Below are 14,775 nucleotides of genomic sequence, written 5' to 3'. Positions count from 1 at the left end.
TGCACAAGCAGGGGGTCACAATTATCCCATACTTGGATGATCTCCTGTTGCTGGTCAAAGTATCACTCTCCCTGAGGGTGTTACAACAACACGGTTGGATTCTAAACCTGCCAAAGTCACAGTTACTGTAGTTCCAACAACCAGATTGCCTTTCTTAGGCATGATTCTGGACACGGAACAAAGGAGGGTCTTTCTCCCGACGGAAAAGGCCTAGGAACTGCGGGACTTGGTCAGGGACCTGTTGAAGCCAGACAGGGTGTCGGTACATCACTGCACACGAGTGCTGGGGGAAATGGTGGCGTCTTACGAGGCCATTCCATTCGGCAGGTTCCATGCAAGAACCTTTCAGTGGGACCTTCTGGACAAGTGGTCCGGGTCACATCTACAGATTCATCAGATGATCTGCCTGTCCCTTAGGGCCAGGGTATCTCTCCTGTGGTGGCTGCAGAGTGCTCACCTTCTAGAGGGTCGCAGGTTCGGAATCCAGGACTGGGTTCTGGTGACCACGGACGTGAGTCTCCGAGGATGGGGAGCAGTCACACAGGGAAGAAACTTTCAGGGTCTGTGGTCAAGCCAGGAGGCTTGTCTACACATCAACATTCTGGAATTAAGGGCAGTTGAACCAGGATCCTAGCAGGATCCTAGCGGAGAAGGGCATTCGGGAGGAGGTCATTCCTACCCTGATAAAGGCTAGGAAGGTGGTGACATCGAAACATTATCACCGTATCTGGAGGAAGTATGTGTCTTGGTGCGAAGCCATGACTGCTCCTCCGGAAGAGTTCCATCTGGGCCGTTTTCTCCACTTCCTGCAAACAGGAGTGAATTTGGGCCTAAAGTTAGGCTCCATTAAGGTTCAGATTTCGGCCTTATCCATTTTCTTTCAAAAGGAATTGGCTTCTCTTCCAGAAGTCCAGACTTTCGTGAAAGGGGTGCTGCATATCCAGCCTCCTTTTGTGCCTCCAGTGGCACCATGGGACCTTAACGTGGTCTTACGATTCCTTAAGTCTCACTGGTTTGAACCGCTTCAAACAGTTGAATTGAAGTATCTTACTTGGAAAGTGGTCATGTTATTGGCCTTGGCTTCGGCACGGCGAGTTTCAGAGTTGGCGGCTTTGTCTCACAAAAGCCCTTATCTGATTTTACCTGTGGATAGAGCTGAGTTGCGGACTCGTCCCCAATTTTTGCCAAAGGTGGTTTCTTCTTTTCATATGAACCAACCTATTGTGGTGCCTGTGGCTACAAGGGACGTGGAGGATTCCGAGTCCCTAGATGTGGTCAGGGCATTGAAAATTGATGTGGCCAGAACGGCTCGGGTTAGGAAAACAGAGGCTCTGTTTATCCTGTATGCAGCCAACAAGGTTGGTGCTCCTGCGTCTAAACAGACTATTGCTCGCTGGATCTGTAACACGATTCAGCAGGCTCATTCTACGGCTGGATTGCCGTTACCGAATTCGGCTTAGGCCCATTCCACTAGGAAGGTGGGCTCTTCTTGGGCGGCTACCCGGGGCGTCTCGGCATTACAACTTTGCCGAGCCGCGACTTGGTCGGGTTCAAACACATTTGCAAAATTCTACAAGTTTGATACCCTGGCCGATGAGGACCTAATGTTTGCTCATTCGGTGCTGCAGAGTAGTCCGCACTCTCCCGCCCGTTTTGGAGCTTTGGTATAATCCTCATGGTCCTTACGGAGTCCCCAGCATCCTCTAGGACGTAAGAGAAAATAAGATTTTAAACCTACCGGTAAATCTTTTTCTCGTAGTCCGTAGAGGATGCTGGGTGCCCGTCCCTGTCAGTCAGCATCCTGCAGGACTTGTATATAGTTGTTGCTTACATAAGGGTTATGTTTCAGTTGGATCAGTTTTGGACTGATACTGGTTTTGTTTCATACTGTTGACTGGTTCGTATATCCCATGTTATACGGTGTGAATGGTGTGGCTGGTATGAATCTTGCCTTTGGATTTACAAAATCCTTTCCTCGTACTGTCCATCTCCTCTGGGCACAGTTTCTCTAACTGAGGTCTGGAGGAGGGGCATAGAGGGAGGAGCCAGTGCACACCCATACCTAAAGTTCTTTTTAGTGCCCATGTCTCCTGTGGAGCCCGTCTATTCCCCATAGTCCTTACGGAGTCCCCAGCATCCTCTACGGACTACGAGAAAAAGATTTACCGGTAGGTTTAAAATCTTATTTTTTCATTCCAGCATGTGGAACCCAATTTAGTGTACCGCATCCCCTTGCATGGCTCGCTATGTTTCGGGCAAGGTGCCTTGCTCCACTGCCGCTGCGCTCGCAACTGGTTGTAATTCCCAATCAGAGTTCCTGTGGATGAAAAGTAGGAAAAAACGTGAAAAAATGTAAAACATGTCGACCTTTCATGTGTCGACCATTGTAATTTCGACCTTTTGACCATGTCGACCACAAGCTGATTGTCTTATGCGCACATGCAGCGGTCGCACTGCACGTGCACACACAGTGAGATGCGAAAGGCAAAGGCATTCGCAGGACGGAAGGGGCGTTCCGGTGGCATTTGAACGGCGTTGGGGGGGTGCCATCCGGACAACGCAGGAGTTTCCAGACCGTTGCTGGGGTGACCCAAAACATGGCAGGTAGCCGCTTGCCACCGCAGCTTGGCTGCGTAGGCAGGGAGCTACTCGCAAGGTGCGAAAGCATTGCCGCTGTGCGATACCTTTGCACATCTGCGGTGGGGGAGAGGGGGTAGTGCTTGACATGCGTGGCGGACTAGCCCTGTGCTGGGCATCCCCCCATATGTCAGAGATTGTGATCACAGGTGCTCTATTTTTATTACATCTACTATCAGCACTGAATCACCCCCTTAGTACAGAAACCGGTGCAAAATAACTAAATTTCAAGTTCTACTACAAAGTTACACAACACCTGAAGTTCAGAGAGGTTGCTAGAAACACAAGGTTAGTCCTGAGTGCTCGCCGAGGTCACTGATAGAAGCAGCCTATATAAAACACTTGTAGATCTGGAGAAGTACACAGGACTCGTGCAGCATACACTACACCATGAGGGATATCTTTGCTCTCCTGTGGCTCCTGCCATGTGTGATCTCCGGAGCTGTCCTGCCAGAACCACGTGAGAATCTTTATTTTCTTCTATTTTACTGAGTGGCAGCAAATGTTTGATGTTGTAAACCGGCAGAGGTTTAGATTCCAGAGTGAATTAGAATCCATTGAAATAGCGTATGGCAGATTACTATCTAACTTTATCTTATTGTGCTAGTTATCATTTTGTATGTGACCAAAATCATATTATATCCATTTACAAAGTAACGAAAATAATGTTGAATAGAAAAATTAACTCTGTAGACATTAATTATAGTAGTTCATACCTTGTACACTGTTGTATGAAGATTATTGAAATGATTAGTGAATTAATTAATCATCATAAACAATATAACATAATGTGTTATTTCTAATTAAAACATGTCAGTATCAATATTGTACAGATTAATTGTATTGGTTTTATTGTGTATTTAGCTATTTGCTCTTAAGTACAGGAGCAGAAAACATGCCACATGCAGAATAAGTAGTCTGTACATGGAGATATACCGGTGAAGGCTCTATGTGGGATTACTATTATATGCTGTACATGTGTTCCATGTGCTGATCAAGGAAGCATTGCCGCTGGTAATGCAAATGCATACTACACAGTTACTGCAATACCATAGCATATGTGCAGATAAATGTTATTGTTTATATGCAAATAGGGAGTGTGCATTATAAGCATCTCATCACACCCATTACCAGCAAACTTTACCTTTAAATACCTAACCCATGATTCAGACATTTATTTTCTCTGTACTCCACATTTGAGAATATAATCCAATGCAGATTAAATCTAAATAACAGCCTTAATCCTCATTATGGGGTCTATGTACTAAGTCTTATAAAGAGATAAAGTGGACGGAGATAAAGTACCAGCCAACCAGCTTCTGTCATTTTTCAAACACAGCCTATAACATGGCAGGTAGAAAGTAATTGGTTGATATTTCATCTGAATCCATCATATATCTTTCCAAGGTTTAGTAAATAATCTCCTATATTCTTAACTCCTCTTGCCAATTTGCCAACTTCAACCTTGCCCCATAGGTTACTACACTGAAGAAGTCACAACACTGAAGAAATAAATCTAGAAATGCATTAATGTATCAGCACACCATACACCTGTCCTACGCCAACGATTCCCCAGTTCTTGCCAGCCATTCCCCAGATGCTCCAAGCAATCTCCAAAATGTACTAAATCCATGCCCTAAATAAATAAGCACCTCCCCTTTTGCCCACATACATTGTTAACTCTCATGTTATAATCAGGACTATTATCAGGAGGTGTCCCTATTTATTTATTTATTATCTACTCATTAACTGTTTTCTATATAGGGGGTAATTCCGATCTGATCGCATGCTGCCGTTTTTCGCAGCGCAGCAATCAGGTCACTACTGCGCATGTTTATGCACGGCAATGCGCAGGCACATCGTACGGGTACAAAGCGGATCATTGCTGGGCGATGGATTTAACAAAGAATCCATGCACACAGCCGATCGCAAGGAGATTGGCAGGAAGAAGGCATTTATGGGTGTCAACTGACCATTTTCTGGGAGCGGTTGAAATACGCAGGCGTGTCCAAACGTTTGCACGGCGGGTGTCTGACGTCAATTCCGGGATCGTACAGGCTGAAGTGATCGCAAGGGCTGAGCAAGTTCAAAGCTACTCAGAAACTGCACAAAATGTTTTTGCAGAGCTCGGCTGCACATGCGATCGTAGACTTGCAAAGCTAAAATACACTCCTTTGTGGGTGACGACTATGCATTTGCACGGCTGCAAAAAACAGCTAGCGAGCGATCAACTCGAAATGACCCACATAGTGCAGCAAATTCTATTGCGCTTTAGAATTGGAAACAACAGTGATAAAACAAAACTGTGTAATAACAGACAGTCATACAGTTAGGAAGGCCCTGCACGCAAGCTTACAATCTATACTGAAATAGGCATTGATACACAAGGATATGTGTTATCTATTGCATAATGGTCCACCAGATTGCAGACGTTCCTGGTGGGCTGTATGATTTGGTCACATAGCAATGTTGGCCTGGGGTCAGGATGATGTGAAAGTGAAGAGAGAGAAAATATGTGAGGATATGTGTGGACTGAACAGTGGGGTTGTAATTGGATAGGAAAGTTTGTGAAGGTCATGTGGGCGGTTCCGGAATTTGCTGAGCTTGCTTGAAGATGTGAGTTTTCAGGGAATGTTTGAAGGTTTGGAGACTAGATGAGAGTCTTATTGTGCATTGGAAGGCATTCCACAGAGTGGGTGCAGCATGAAGAAAGTCCTGCAATCATGAATTGTAGCGAATAATGAGTGTGGATGAGAGACGTAGATTTTGTGAAGAGTGAAGAGGTCGATTGGTAGATATTTTGAGATAAGCGAAGAGATGTACATTGGTGTAGTTTGGTTAATGGCCTTGTGTGTGAGTAAACGTATTTTATATTGAATACAGTAGAATACAGGTAATGACAGTGGATCCGCAGACCGTGAACATCTAGCGAGGAGGAGTAACCTTGCAGCTGCATTCAGAATGGATTGTAGTGGTGAGAGTTTCTCTTTGGTAAGACAAGTAAGATGACTATTGCAATAATCAATGCGGAAGTTAATGGGGTATATTTACTAAAGTGCGAGTTTTAGAATTGGAGATGTTGCCCATAGCAACCAATCAGATTCTGCTGAACATTTGTCTAGCACCTTCTAGAATATAATAGCTAAAAACTAGAATATAATAGCTAAAAACCCGCACTCTAGGAAATATACCCCAATAAGAGAACATGGATTAGCGTTTTTGCAGTGTCTTGTGTAAGATATGGTCGTATGTTGGATATGTTTTTACGATGTATGTAACATGATTTTGAGACAGATTGAATGTGTGGAACAAAGTACAGTTTAGAGTAGGGAGGCCAATCCCGGGCTCGGGATCAGCAGGATCCCAGGATTTAGGCCCAAAAACGGCCGGGATTCAATCCCGGGGATTGAGGGATCAGCGTTGAGCGTCCTCAGTATGCTCAGACGCTGGCCGGCTTCCTCTTCCCGGCTCCTCAGTGCAGCATGACGTGCAGTGAGAGGTCACGCTGCACCATCACAAGCCACCGGGAGAGAGCAGCTGAAGTTTCCCGCCCGTTCGCCCGGTGTATAGTGAGTTATGTGTGTGGGGTGGGTGGGGTGGGGCAAGAGGGGTGGCCACACAGGGAAATGCCAATCCAGGGAATTCTCGGGATTGACCATTTTCAATCCCAATACCCGGGATTGAAAAAATGGCCCGGGATTGGCCTCCCTAGTTTAGAGAATATAAGAATGACACCTAGGCAGCGAGCTTGTGGGGTAGGGTTGATTGTTGAGTTATCAATAATGATAGAGAGATCAGCTTGGTAACTACAATTGGTCGGTGGAAATATAATCAATTCTGTTTTGGAAATAGTAAGTTTGAGGTGGGGGGATGGCATCCAAGATAAAACGGCAGAAAGACATTCAGTGACATGGTCCAATACACATGGTGAGAAATCAGGGGAGGATAGGTTGATTTGAGTATCATCTGCATACAGATGATACTTAAATCCAAAAGAGCTGATTAGTTTGCCAAGAGATGTGGTATAGATTGAAAAAAGTAGAGGGCCTAAGACTGAGCCTTGCAGTACTCCAACTGATAGAGGTAGTGATGGAGGTGGATTCAGGGAAGCAGGCACTGAGAGATTAGATAGGTAGGATGAGAACCAAGAAAGGGTTGTGTCCTGAAGATCTAGGGATTGTAGTGTTTGTATGAGAAGAGAGTGGTCAACAGTGTCAAAAGTAGCAGAGAGATCTAGAAGAAAAAGAAGTGAGTAATGGCCTTTTGACTTACCAGAGACCAGATCATTAACTACTTTAGTCGGTGCTGGCTCTGTGGAGTTTTGGGAATGAAAGCATGACTGAAGTAGGTTCACTAAATTGTGTGAATTAAGAAAGTGTGTGATGCGAGTGTAGGCAAGTCTCTCAAGTAGCTTGGAAGGGCATGAGAGAGTAGAGATGGGACTGTAGTTTGAGATGGAGTTTAGATCAGAATTTGTTTTTTCAGAATGTGAGTAATTACTGTATGCTTGAACAGTAAAGGAAAGATACCAGTAGAGCGAAACAGATGGTGGATTTTAGTTAAGGTTGGGATGAGCACAGGAGACAGAGCTTTACTTATTTGTGAGGGTATAAAAGTAGGAGGATGAGAAGAGTATTGATACTTCATCTTCATATGTGGAATTAAATGAAGAGAAAACATCAGAGGGTTCAGGTAGGGAATTGAGCAGGTCACTGGTGGGTTAGGTGAAGAACGGCTGAGAAGTGATTTAAATGTATTAAAAAGTCACTTGGGGTTAGAGGCTTGAGCAGAGATGAGAGTTTGGAAATGTGTTTTTTTGGCAGTGTCCAAGGCTTTACGATAGGAGTGGTGTGTAGTCTTACATTATACGTGAGGAAGTCGCTTTGAGCAGGAGATTTACACCATTTACGGTCAACTTTGTGTGAGAGTTTTAGTAGGTGTCTAGTTCATTTAGAGTGCCACGATTGATAGGCCTGCATGGAGTGTTATGGTTAGCTGGAGCCACTTCTTCAAAGGCTATTTCTAGATTCTGGTTCAGGTGTGATACAGCCATCTCAGGAGAAGTGAATTCAGAAATAGGTGAGAGCAGTTGTTGCTGAGAGGAGGAAAGGTCTTGAAAATTAATAGCATTAATATTTTTGTGGGTTTGAGGAGAATTGGAGGACTTCAGTGACATTGAGTTTGAAGTAATGGAGGTGAGCATGCAGTATAAGTGTGATCTGAGAGATGGAAAGGAGTGTTAGTGAATTCAGAAACTGAGACTAGTCTAGTGAATACAATATCAAGGCAGTGACCTTCTTGATAAATAGAGGAGTCAGTCCTTTGGGAGAGGCATGAGCAGCAGATTTCAGACTACCAATAGCGATATTGAAAACACCTATGGTGATGGGTGATGGTGGAGCTGGCAGAGGATAGAAATGAGGGAGCAATGCCGAAAAATCTTCCAGAAATTGTTTGGGTTTAATGTTACTAGGCCTAGAGGTGTATGTGAAGTGGAGGCCCCCGTGCGACAGTGCTGCAGGGGAGGCCATGTCTGATTGTGTGAGCCATGTTTCTGTTATAGCCAGCATTTTAAAGTTGTTAGAACAGAAGTTGTTAGCCCTGCCCCCACCTTTACAGCAGATATTCACAGGAACTCTCCACTATCAGCACACATTTGCATACCTCCCAACATTCTGTCTGCTTAAAGAGGGACTCCTGCACGCGATACGCGGGCGCGCACCCGAAAAGGGGACGTGGCCTACCCAAAAGGGGGCGTGGCCTCGCGGCACTGCCGCAATCGCGAGTCACGCCCCCGTTTTTTCATCACTAAAGGGGGCATGACCAGCGCTCTGTGAGCCGCTGGAATGCCCCCTCTCCCTGTCTTCACTGAATAGACGCTGTGCGCATGCGCACAGTGTCTATTCACCGCTGCTCTGCTAAGCAGAGCAACGAAGACAGGAGCCTCCCAACTTCCTCTTCCACACCGCGGGACACTGCGACCCGCGGGTGGACAGCGGGACAGTCCCAAAAAAACGGGAATGTCCCGCGAAAATCGGGACAGTTGGGAGGTATGCATTTGCTAATTTACATCCCCCATTTGCTGTCACTATATCACTCTCCTCTAAAATCCATAGACATCACGTCACAACACCTTAGTCTCCAACCCACGACATAACGATTATCCTTTATATATATGGCACCAGCATATTCAGCAGCGCTCTACATTAAGACAGTAATAGGCACAACAGTGACTACCCCTGAAGCCCATGAAACTTGCAATCATATCAGTCTTCTACAGGAACTCAGACCTGATGCTGAATATATTGTCCTGCATGCAGAATTATATGCATCCTGCAGTTCCTCTGCCCCTTGGCCCTCATTCCGAGTTGTTCGCTCGGTAAAAATCTTCGCATCGCAGCGATTTTCCGCTTAATGCGCATGCGCAATGTCCGCACTGCGACTGCGCCAAGTAAATTTGCTATGCATTTAGGAATTTTACTCACGACATTTTCATCGTTCTGGCGATCGTAATGTGATTGACAGGAAATGGGTGTTACTGGGCGGAAACACGCCGTTTTATGGGCGTGTGGGGAAAAACGCTACCATTTCCGGAAAAAACGCAGGAGTGGCCGGAGAAACGGGGGAGTGTCTGGGCGAACGCTGGGTGTGTTTGTGACGTCAAACCAGGAACGACAAGCACTGAAATGATCGCAGATGCCGAGTAAGTCTGAAGCTACTCAGAAACTGCTACGAGGTGTGTAATCGCAATATTGCGAATACATCGTTCGCAATTTTAAGATGCTAAGATTCACTCCCAGTAGGCGGCGGCTTAGCATGAGCAAATCTGCTAAAATTCACTTGCGAGCGAACAACTCGGAATGAGGGCCCTTATTTGTACACTTGTACTCTTGGTTTGCTATTAGTCCTCCTAAGCCAATTAAACTGTCAGTATGTCTTTACACAATAGAAGGAAGACACAGCACCCAGAAGAAGCACAGAAAATCATAGAAAGAACATACAAGCTCCACACATAAACTAAATTGTACTAAAAAACAAGCTCCTCCTGTGTCCTCCATCAAATGGTTTCAACACACACAGAAACTGACACAAGCACTGATCTGCATATAGATAACCAGGGCTGGCCCTAACCAATATGATGCCCTAGGTAAGATATTGGCTGGTGCCCCCTAGCACCACAGCTAGTTCTGCCTCTGACCCTGCACCCTTTTCAAAGCACCATCACCCTTCACCCATGGTAGTCCTCATATTGGTGCTCTTACCCCCTATATTTTAAATAGGAACAGTGTGCACATTCCGTGCACAGCCCAAAAAGGGACATGTTCTTGCAGGGAAGGGGCATGGCCACACAATAGTACCCCCCATTCAAATTACTCCAAGCAACGTTATTCACATTATATCATGCGATAGTGTCCCTTATTCACATTACATCACACAGTAGTACCACTTTACCTTATATATGTTACTCTTCACAGTAGTGCCCCTTATTAACATTACATCACACTGAATTGCTCCTTATTCACATTACACCACACCATATTGATCTTTATTCACATTAGACCACACAGTAGTGCCCTTTTTATACGTTATGCCACACAGTAGAGCACCTTATACAAATAATGCCACACATTAGTAATGCGTTTATACACATAATACCACACAGTAATGCCCCTTACATATATGACACACCTTATTAATATCCTTATAAACATACTGTAATGCGCCTTACACATTATGCCAACCTTTATCAATGACCTTATACACATAATGGCCCTCATTCCGAGTTGTTCGCTCGCAAGCTGCTTTTAGCAGCTTTGCACACGCTAAGCCGCCGCCTACTGGGAGTGAATCTTAGCTTAGCAAAATTGCGAACGAAAGATTCGCAATATTGCGAAAAGACTGTGCAGTTTCTGAGTAGCTCCAGACTTACTCGGCATCTGCGATCAGTTCAGTGCTTGTCGTTCCTGGTTTGACGTCACAAACACACCCAGCGTTCGCCCAGACACTCCTCCGTTTCTCCAGCCACTCCCGCGTTTTTCCCAGAAACGGTAGCGTTTTTTCACACACTCCCATAAAACGGCCAGTTTCCGCCCAGAAACACCCACTTCCTGTCAATCACAGTACGATCACCAGAACGAAGAAAAAACCTCGTAATGCCGTGAGTAAAAAGCCTAACTGCATAGCAAATTTACTTGGCGCAGTCGCACTGCGGACATTGCGCATGCGCATTAGCGACTAATCGCTCCGTTGTGAGAAAAAAATAACGAGCGAACAACTCGGAATGACCCCCAATGTCACTTTCACATATGCCACACATTATTAATGCCCTTATGCACATAACAACACAAATAATGTTCCTTACACATATGCCACACATTATTAATGCCCTTATACACATAATGACACACATAGTGCCCCTTTCACATATGCCACAAATTATTAATGCATTTATACACATTACACACATAATGCCCCTTACACATGTCAAACACTATTGCACAACCAAACCACCAGTACACAGCACTAACGCGGCCGCTAACACTGTGATCTCTGCTTGGATACAGATGTGTCCTCATACATCTTTCCTCAATACGCCATGCAGCAGGAGATGTCTGGCATGAGTCATTTGGCAGCTCTAGGCCAGCTCTGCTAACGTCGGGCACCTTTTTTGCTGAAAATTCATCCTATTTGCATTGCTATGAGGCTAGGATGCACAAGCAGCTTTTGCTGATTAATATAATATGCGGCATGTCTATATTCTGTGTGCCACTGTATCTGCATACAAAACGTTACAGTGATTTCCAAGAATACACTGTAACGTAGCATTTTGTATGCATATACAGCCGCAGTCACACACAGAATATAGGCATGCCGCATATCATTATAATCAGCTTAAGCTGCTTGTGCCCCTTGGCATTCCAAATGCCTTATGCATTTGCATAGTTTTCCCATGCCTAGGTCAGTCTCTGTAGATAACTATTTATTATAAGTTGCAATTCTATGGTGGCTTTAGTCAAATGTTGTTTTGTTTTCTTTTTGCTTTTGAAAACCTGGAAAACACAGGACAAGCACGAGCTGCCACAGCTACTGAGATTGCCAATCTGGCTGAACAGTTGTATGCCGCGGATGTAAACAAAGCTAGCACCAGCGATGTTACACTGAACCTGCAGTATAAGGCGACAGGTTCTCAGACCAGCTCAGGAACGGACTTTGCCAGCCAAAGGTAAGCTGATGACTTCATGCTGATGCTTTAAGATTATTGGGTTGCAAAAGCCCTTTATTTTCTTTGGTATTTGGTGGGTAGTAATCATATCTGTAATTTGCTAGGCACCTCCACACAGTGACAGAAATGGGGAAGGTTGGGGGGGGGGGGGGGGGGGGGGGGGATAATGCTGAAGGTCAGTGCAGTAACTTGCAGTAAGTGTAGTGCACTGTGGGGGGGGGGAGCGCAACAAGCCCTTTGTGAGCACGCTGTGCTCGCCACGCCGTGGGCTCAGTGGCTAGTTGCGATCACCACAGGTTCTATTCCCACTCTATGGGTGTTATGGGAATAGTCCCTGCTAGTCAGCATGCCGACTGTCGGGATTCTGAGGGGCCGGGATGTCTCCTGACCGCCGGTCACATAACTACATTCCATTCGGTACCTACATTATGGTGGTAGATGAAAATCCCACTGTACAGTATAATGGCTAAAGGTTTTATATAAAAACTAATTTAGCAAAAACCAAGCTCAATGTTTTGTTATGTTCCGTGTCATCTTCAAAAATAAAAATCATGCACATTGGGGGTCGGAAGCAAGTCCAAAAGCGGACACTTCTCCTGACTATCTGCAAACTGCGCATGCACCGTGAGAAGCAATCTCAGGCTACCTATGTCTGCACCAAGCAATCTCAGACTGCCTATTTCTGCACCAAGCAATCTCAGACTGCCTATTTCTGCACCAAGCAATCTCAGACTGCCTATGTCTGCACCAAGCAATCTCAGACTGCCTATTTCTGCACCAAGCAATCTCAGACTGCCTATGTCTGCACCAAGCAATCTCAGACTGCCTATTTCTGCACCAAGCAATCTCAGACTGCCTATTTCTGCACCAAGCAATCTCAGACTGCCTATGTCTGCACCAAGCAATCTCAGACTGCCTATTTCTGCACCAAGCAATCTCAGACTGCCTATGTCTGCACCAAGCAATCTCAGACTGCCTATGTCTGCACCAAGCAATCTCAGACTGCCTATGTCTGCACCAAGCAATCTCAGACTGCCTATTTCTGCACCAAGCAATCTCAGACTGCCTATGTCTGCACCAAGCAATCTCAGACTGCCTATTTCTGCACCAAGCAATCTCAGACTGCCTATGTCTGCACCAAGCATACGCGCCTTAACAGAAGATACAAGAGCGAACGGTTTTATTTGTACTCGGCTGAATCATTCTGGGCAGCAACTGGGTGGCTACAGTACAGACGCACAGGAAATATGCATTCGTGGGACTGTCAGTGGCCTATAGCCAGCCTGGGGTAGTTGTAAGTGCATGGGGTGGCTGTGGCCAGAAAAACATTAGGTGGAGAATGGCATACAGCATGCCTGAAGGTAGGTGTACATTAGCATACAATAGTAAATCTGACAGACAAGGACGTCTGCATATGCCAGCACTATGCGTCTGACTCGGAATTAACCCCTGATGTGCAGATTCACTGTGAACTTGCTCAATTAGTGCACCTATGATCTCATGAGTGGCCCCATAAAAAAAGATTGTGTATCTATAGAGAAGATGCATCATGTAAGTCATGCATAGGATTGCCAACCAGTGATGTAGCTAGGTACATCCAGCCTGTAGTGCAGAAGTCGGGGTTCCCTTGTAACCTGTGGAAGCAGCAGTGCACCTGCTTAGTAGATGTTGGAAACTTTTTAGTTCTGAATTCTTGCTATGCAGTAATGGGTGTGGTATGTTAGGTAGATTAGACTTAGGTCGACAGTGTCTAGGCCGACCACTATTAGTCGACAGTAAGTAGGTCAATGTAGTTCCTAGGTCGACAGGGACTCTAGGTCGACATGTACTAGGTCGACATGAGAAAAGGTTGACATGAGTTTTCTTACTTTTTTGGGTGTCCGGGAACCCTAATTAGTGCACCATGTCCCCTCACATGCTTCGGGCAAGGTGCCTCGCTCCGCTACCGCTGCGCTCGGCACAGGTTACCGTTCCCAATTGTAGTCCACGTGGACCGTATAGTATGTAAAAGTTTAAACAATTAAAAAAAAGAAATTGAAAAACCCATGTCGACCCTTTCTCATGTCGACCTAGAGTCCCTGTCGACGTAGAAACCATGTCGATCTACTTACTGTCGACCAATAGTGGTTGACCTAGACAGTGTCGACCTACATACTGTCGACCTAAAGACCGGATCCGGCAGTAATATCATCACATGGTGTTCTCCAAATTATAAGATGTAGTAGGTTCAACATTTAGAATGTCGACATATGTGCCACGTCCGATGTGAAATATCCATCTCACGTGGCTCCAATCATGGATCCTGCAAGCTGTTACCATGGCAAACTCGTACTGCGAATTGCACTTGAAATCCAGTTCCAAACTCACACTGCTTTTTCAAAGGAACTTCACATTTTTATGCGTGCACCCTACTGAGGGTGTGAAAAGGTAGGGAGAGTCTTTATATAAGGTGAAAATGTTAAGTCTTGCTTCAGAACCCCTTGGACATCCCCCCCCCCACACACACACACACACACACACACACACACACACACACACACACACACACACACACACTTTTCCCCCAGCCCGCAATGACTAATTTGGAAATATTCAAGTAGCTTAACTGGGTCTATATTTACATGTCATTATTGGTGATAAAAGAAATGGCCTCAAATTAAACCAAAATCAACTTTTTCATTTTCTATAAACCCCAAATTTAATGTAAGTGCGTATTTAAAAAAAATAAAAAAATAAATGTGGTCTTAAATTACCCCTAAATCTATTTTTTTTTTTTTTTGCATTTATTCTTTACTTTGTAGTGAAACAAAATTCTTTGCTTTAAAAAAAATGCACAAATTAACCATTTGACACTTTTTAAGAGCGTCCTACTTCCCTTATGCCCAGTAACTGCCTTCTATATAGTCCTACTAACA

At 45.0% G+C, this 14,775-nt stretch overlaps 1 protein-coding gene across 1 annotated transcript in view; it reads left to right on the top strand.

Annotated features, from left to right (window-relative positions):
- The first annotated feature begins 3,027 nt into the window (after positions 1–3,027).
- The window catches only part of LOC135050662 (uridylate-specific endoribonuclease D-like), a 33,540-nt gene continuing 21,792 nt past the window's right edge, over positions 3,028–14,775 (top strand). Inside the window, exons 1-2 of the mRNA XM_063957084.1 lie at positions 3,028–3,097; positions 11,701–11,860. Of these exons, the coding sequence (XP_063813154.1) occupies positions 3,028–3,097; positions 11,701–11,860 (230 nt within the window). The remainder of the gene's footprint in view (positions 3,098–11,700; positions 11,861–14,775) is intronic.

This window comes from Pseudophryne corroboree, chromosome 2, assembly GCF_028390025.1.
Source record: "Pseudophryne corroboree isolate aPseCor3 chromosome 2, aPseCor3.hap2, whole genome shotgun sequence".
Taxonomy (NCBI): Eukaryota; Metazoa; Chordata; class Amphibia; order Anura; family Myobatrachidae; genus Pseudophryne; species Pseudophryne corroboree.
This window is presented reverse-complemented; position numbering and strand designations above follow the sequence as displayed.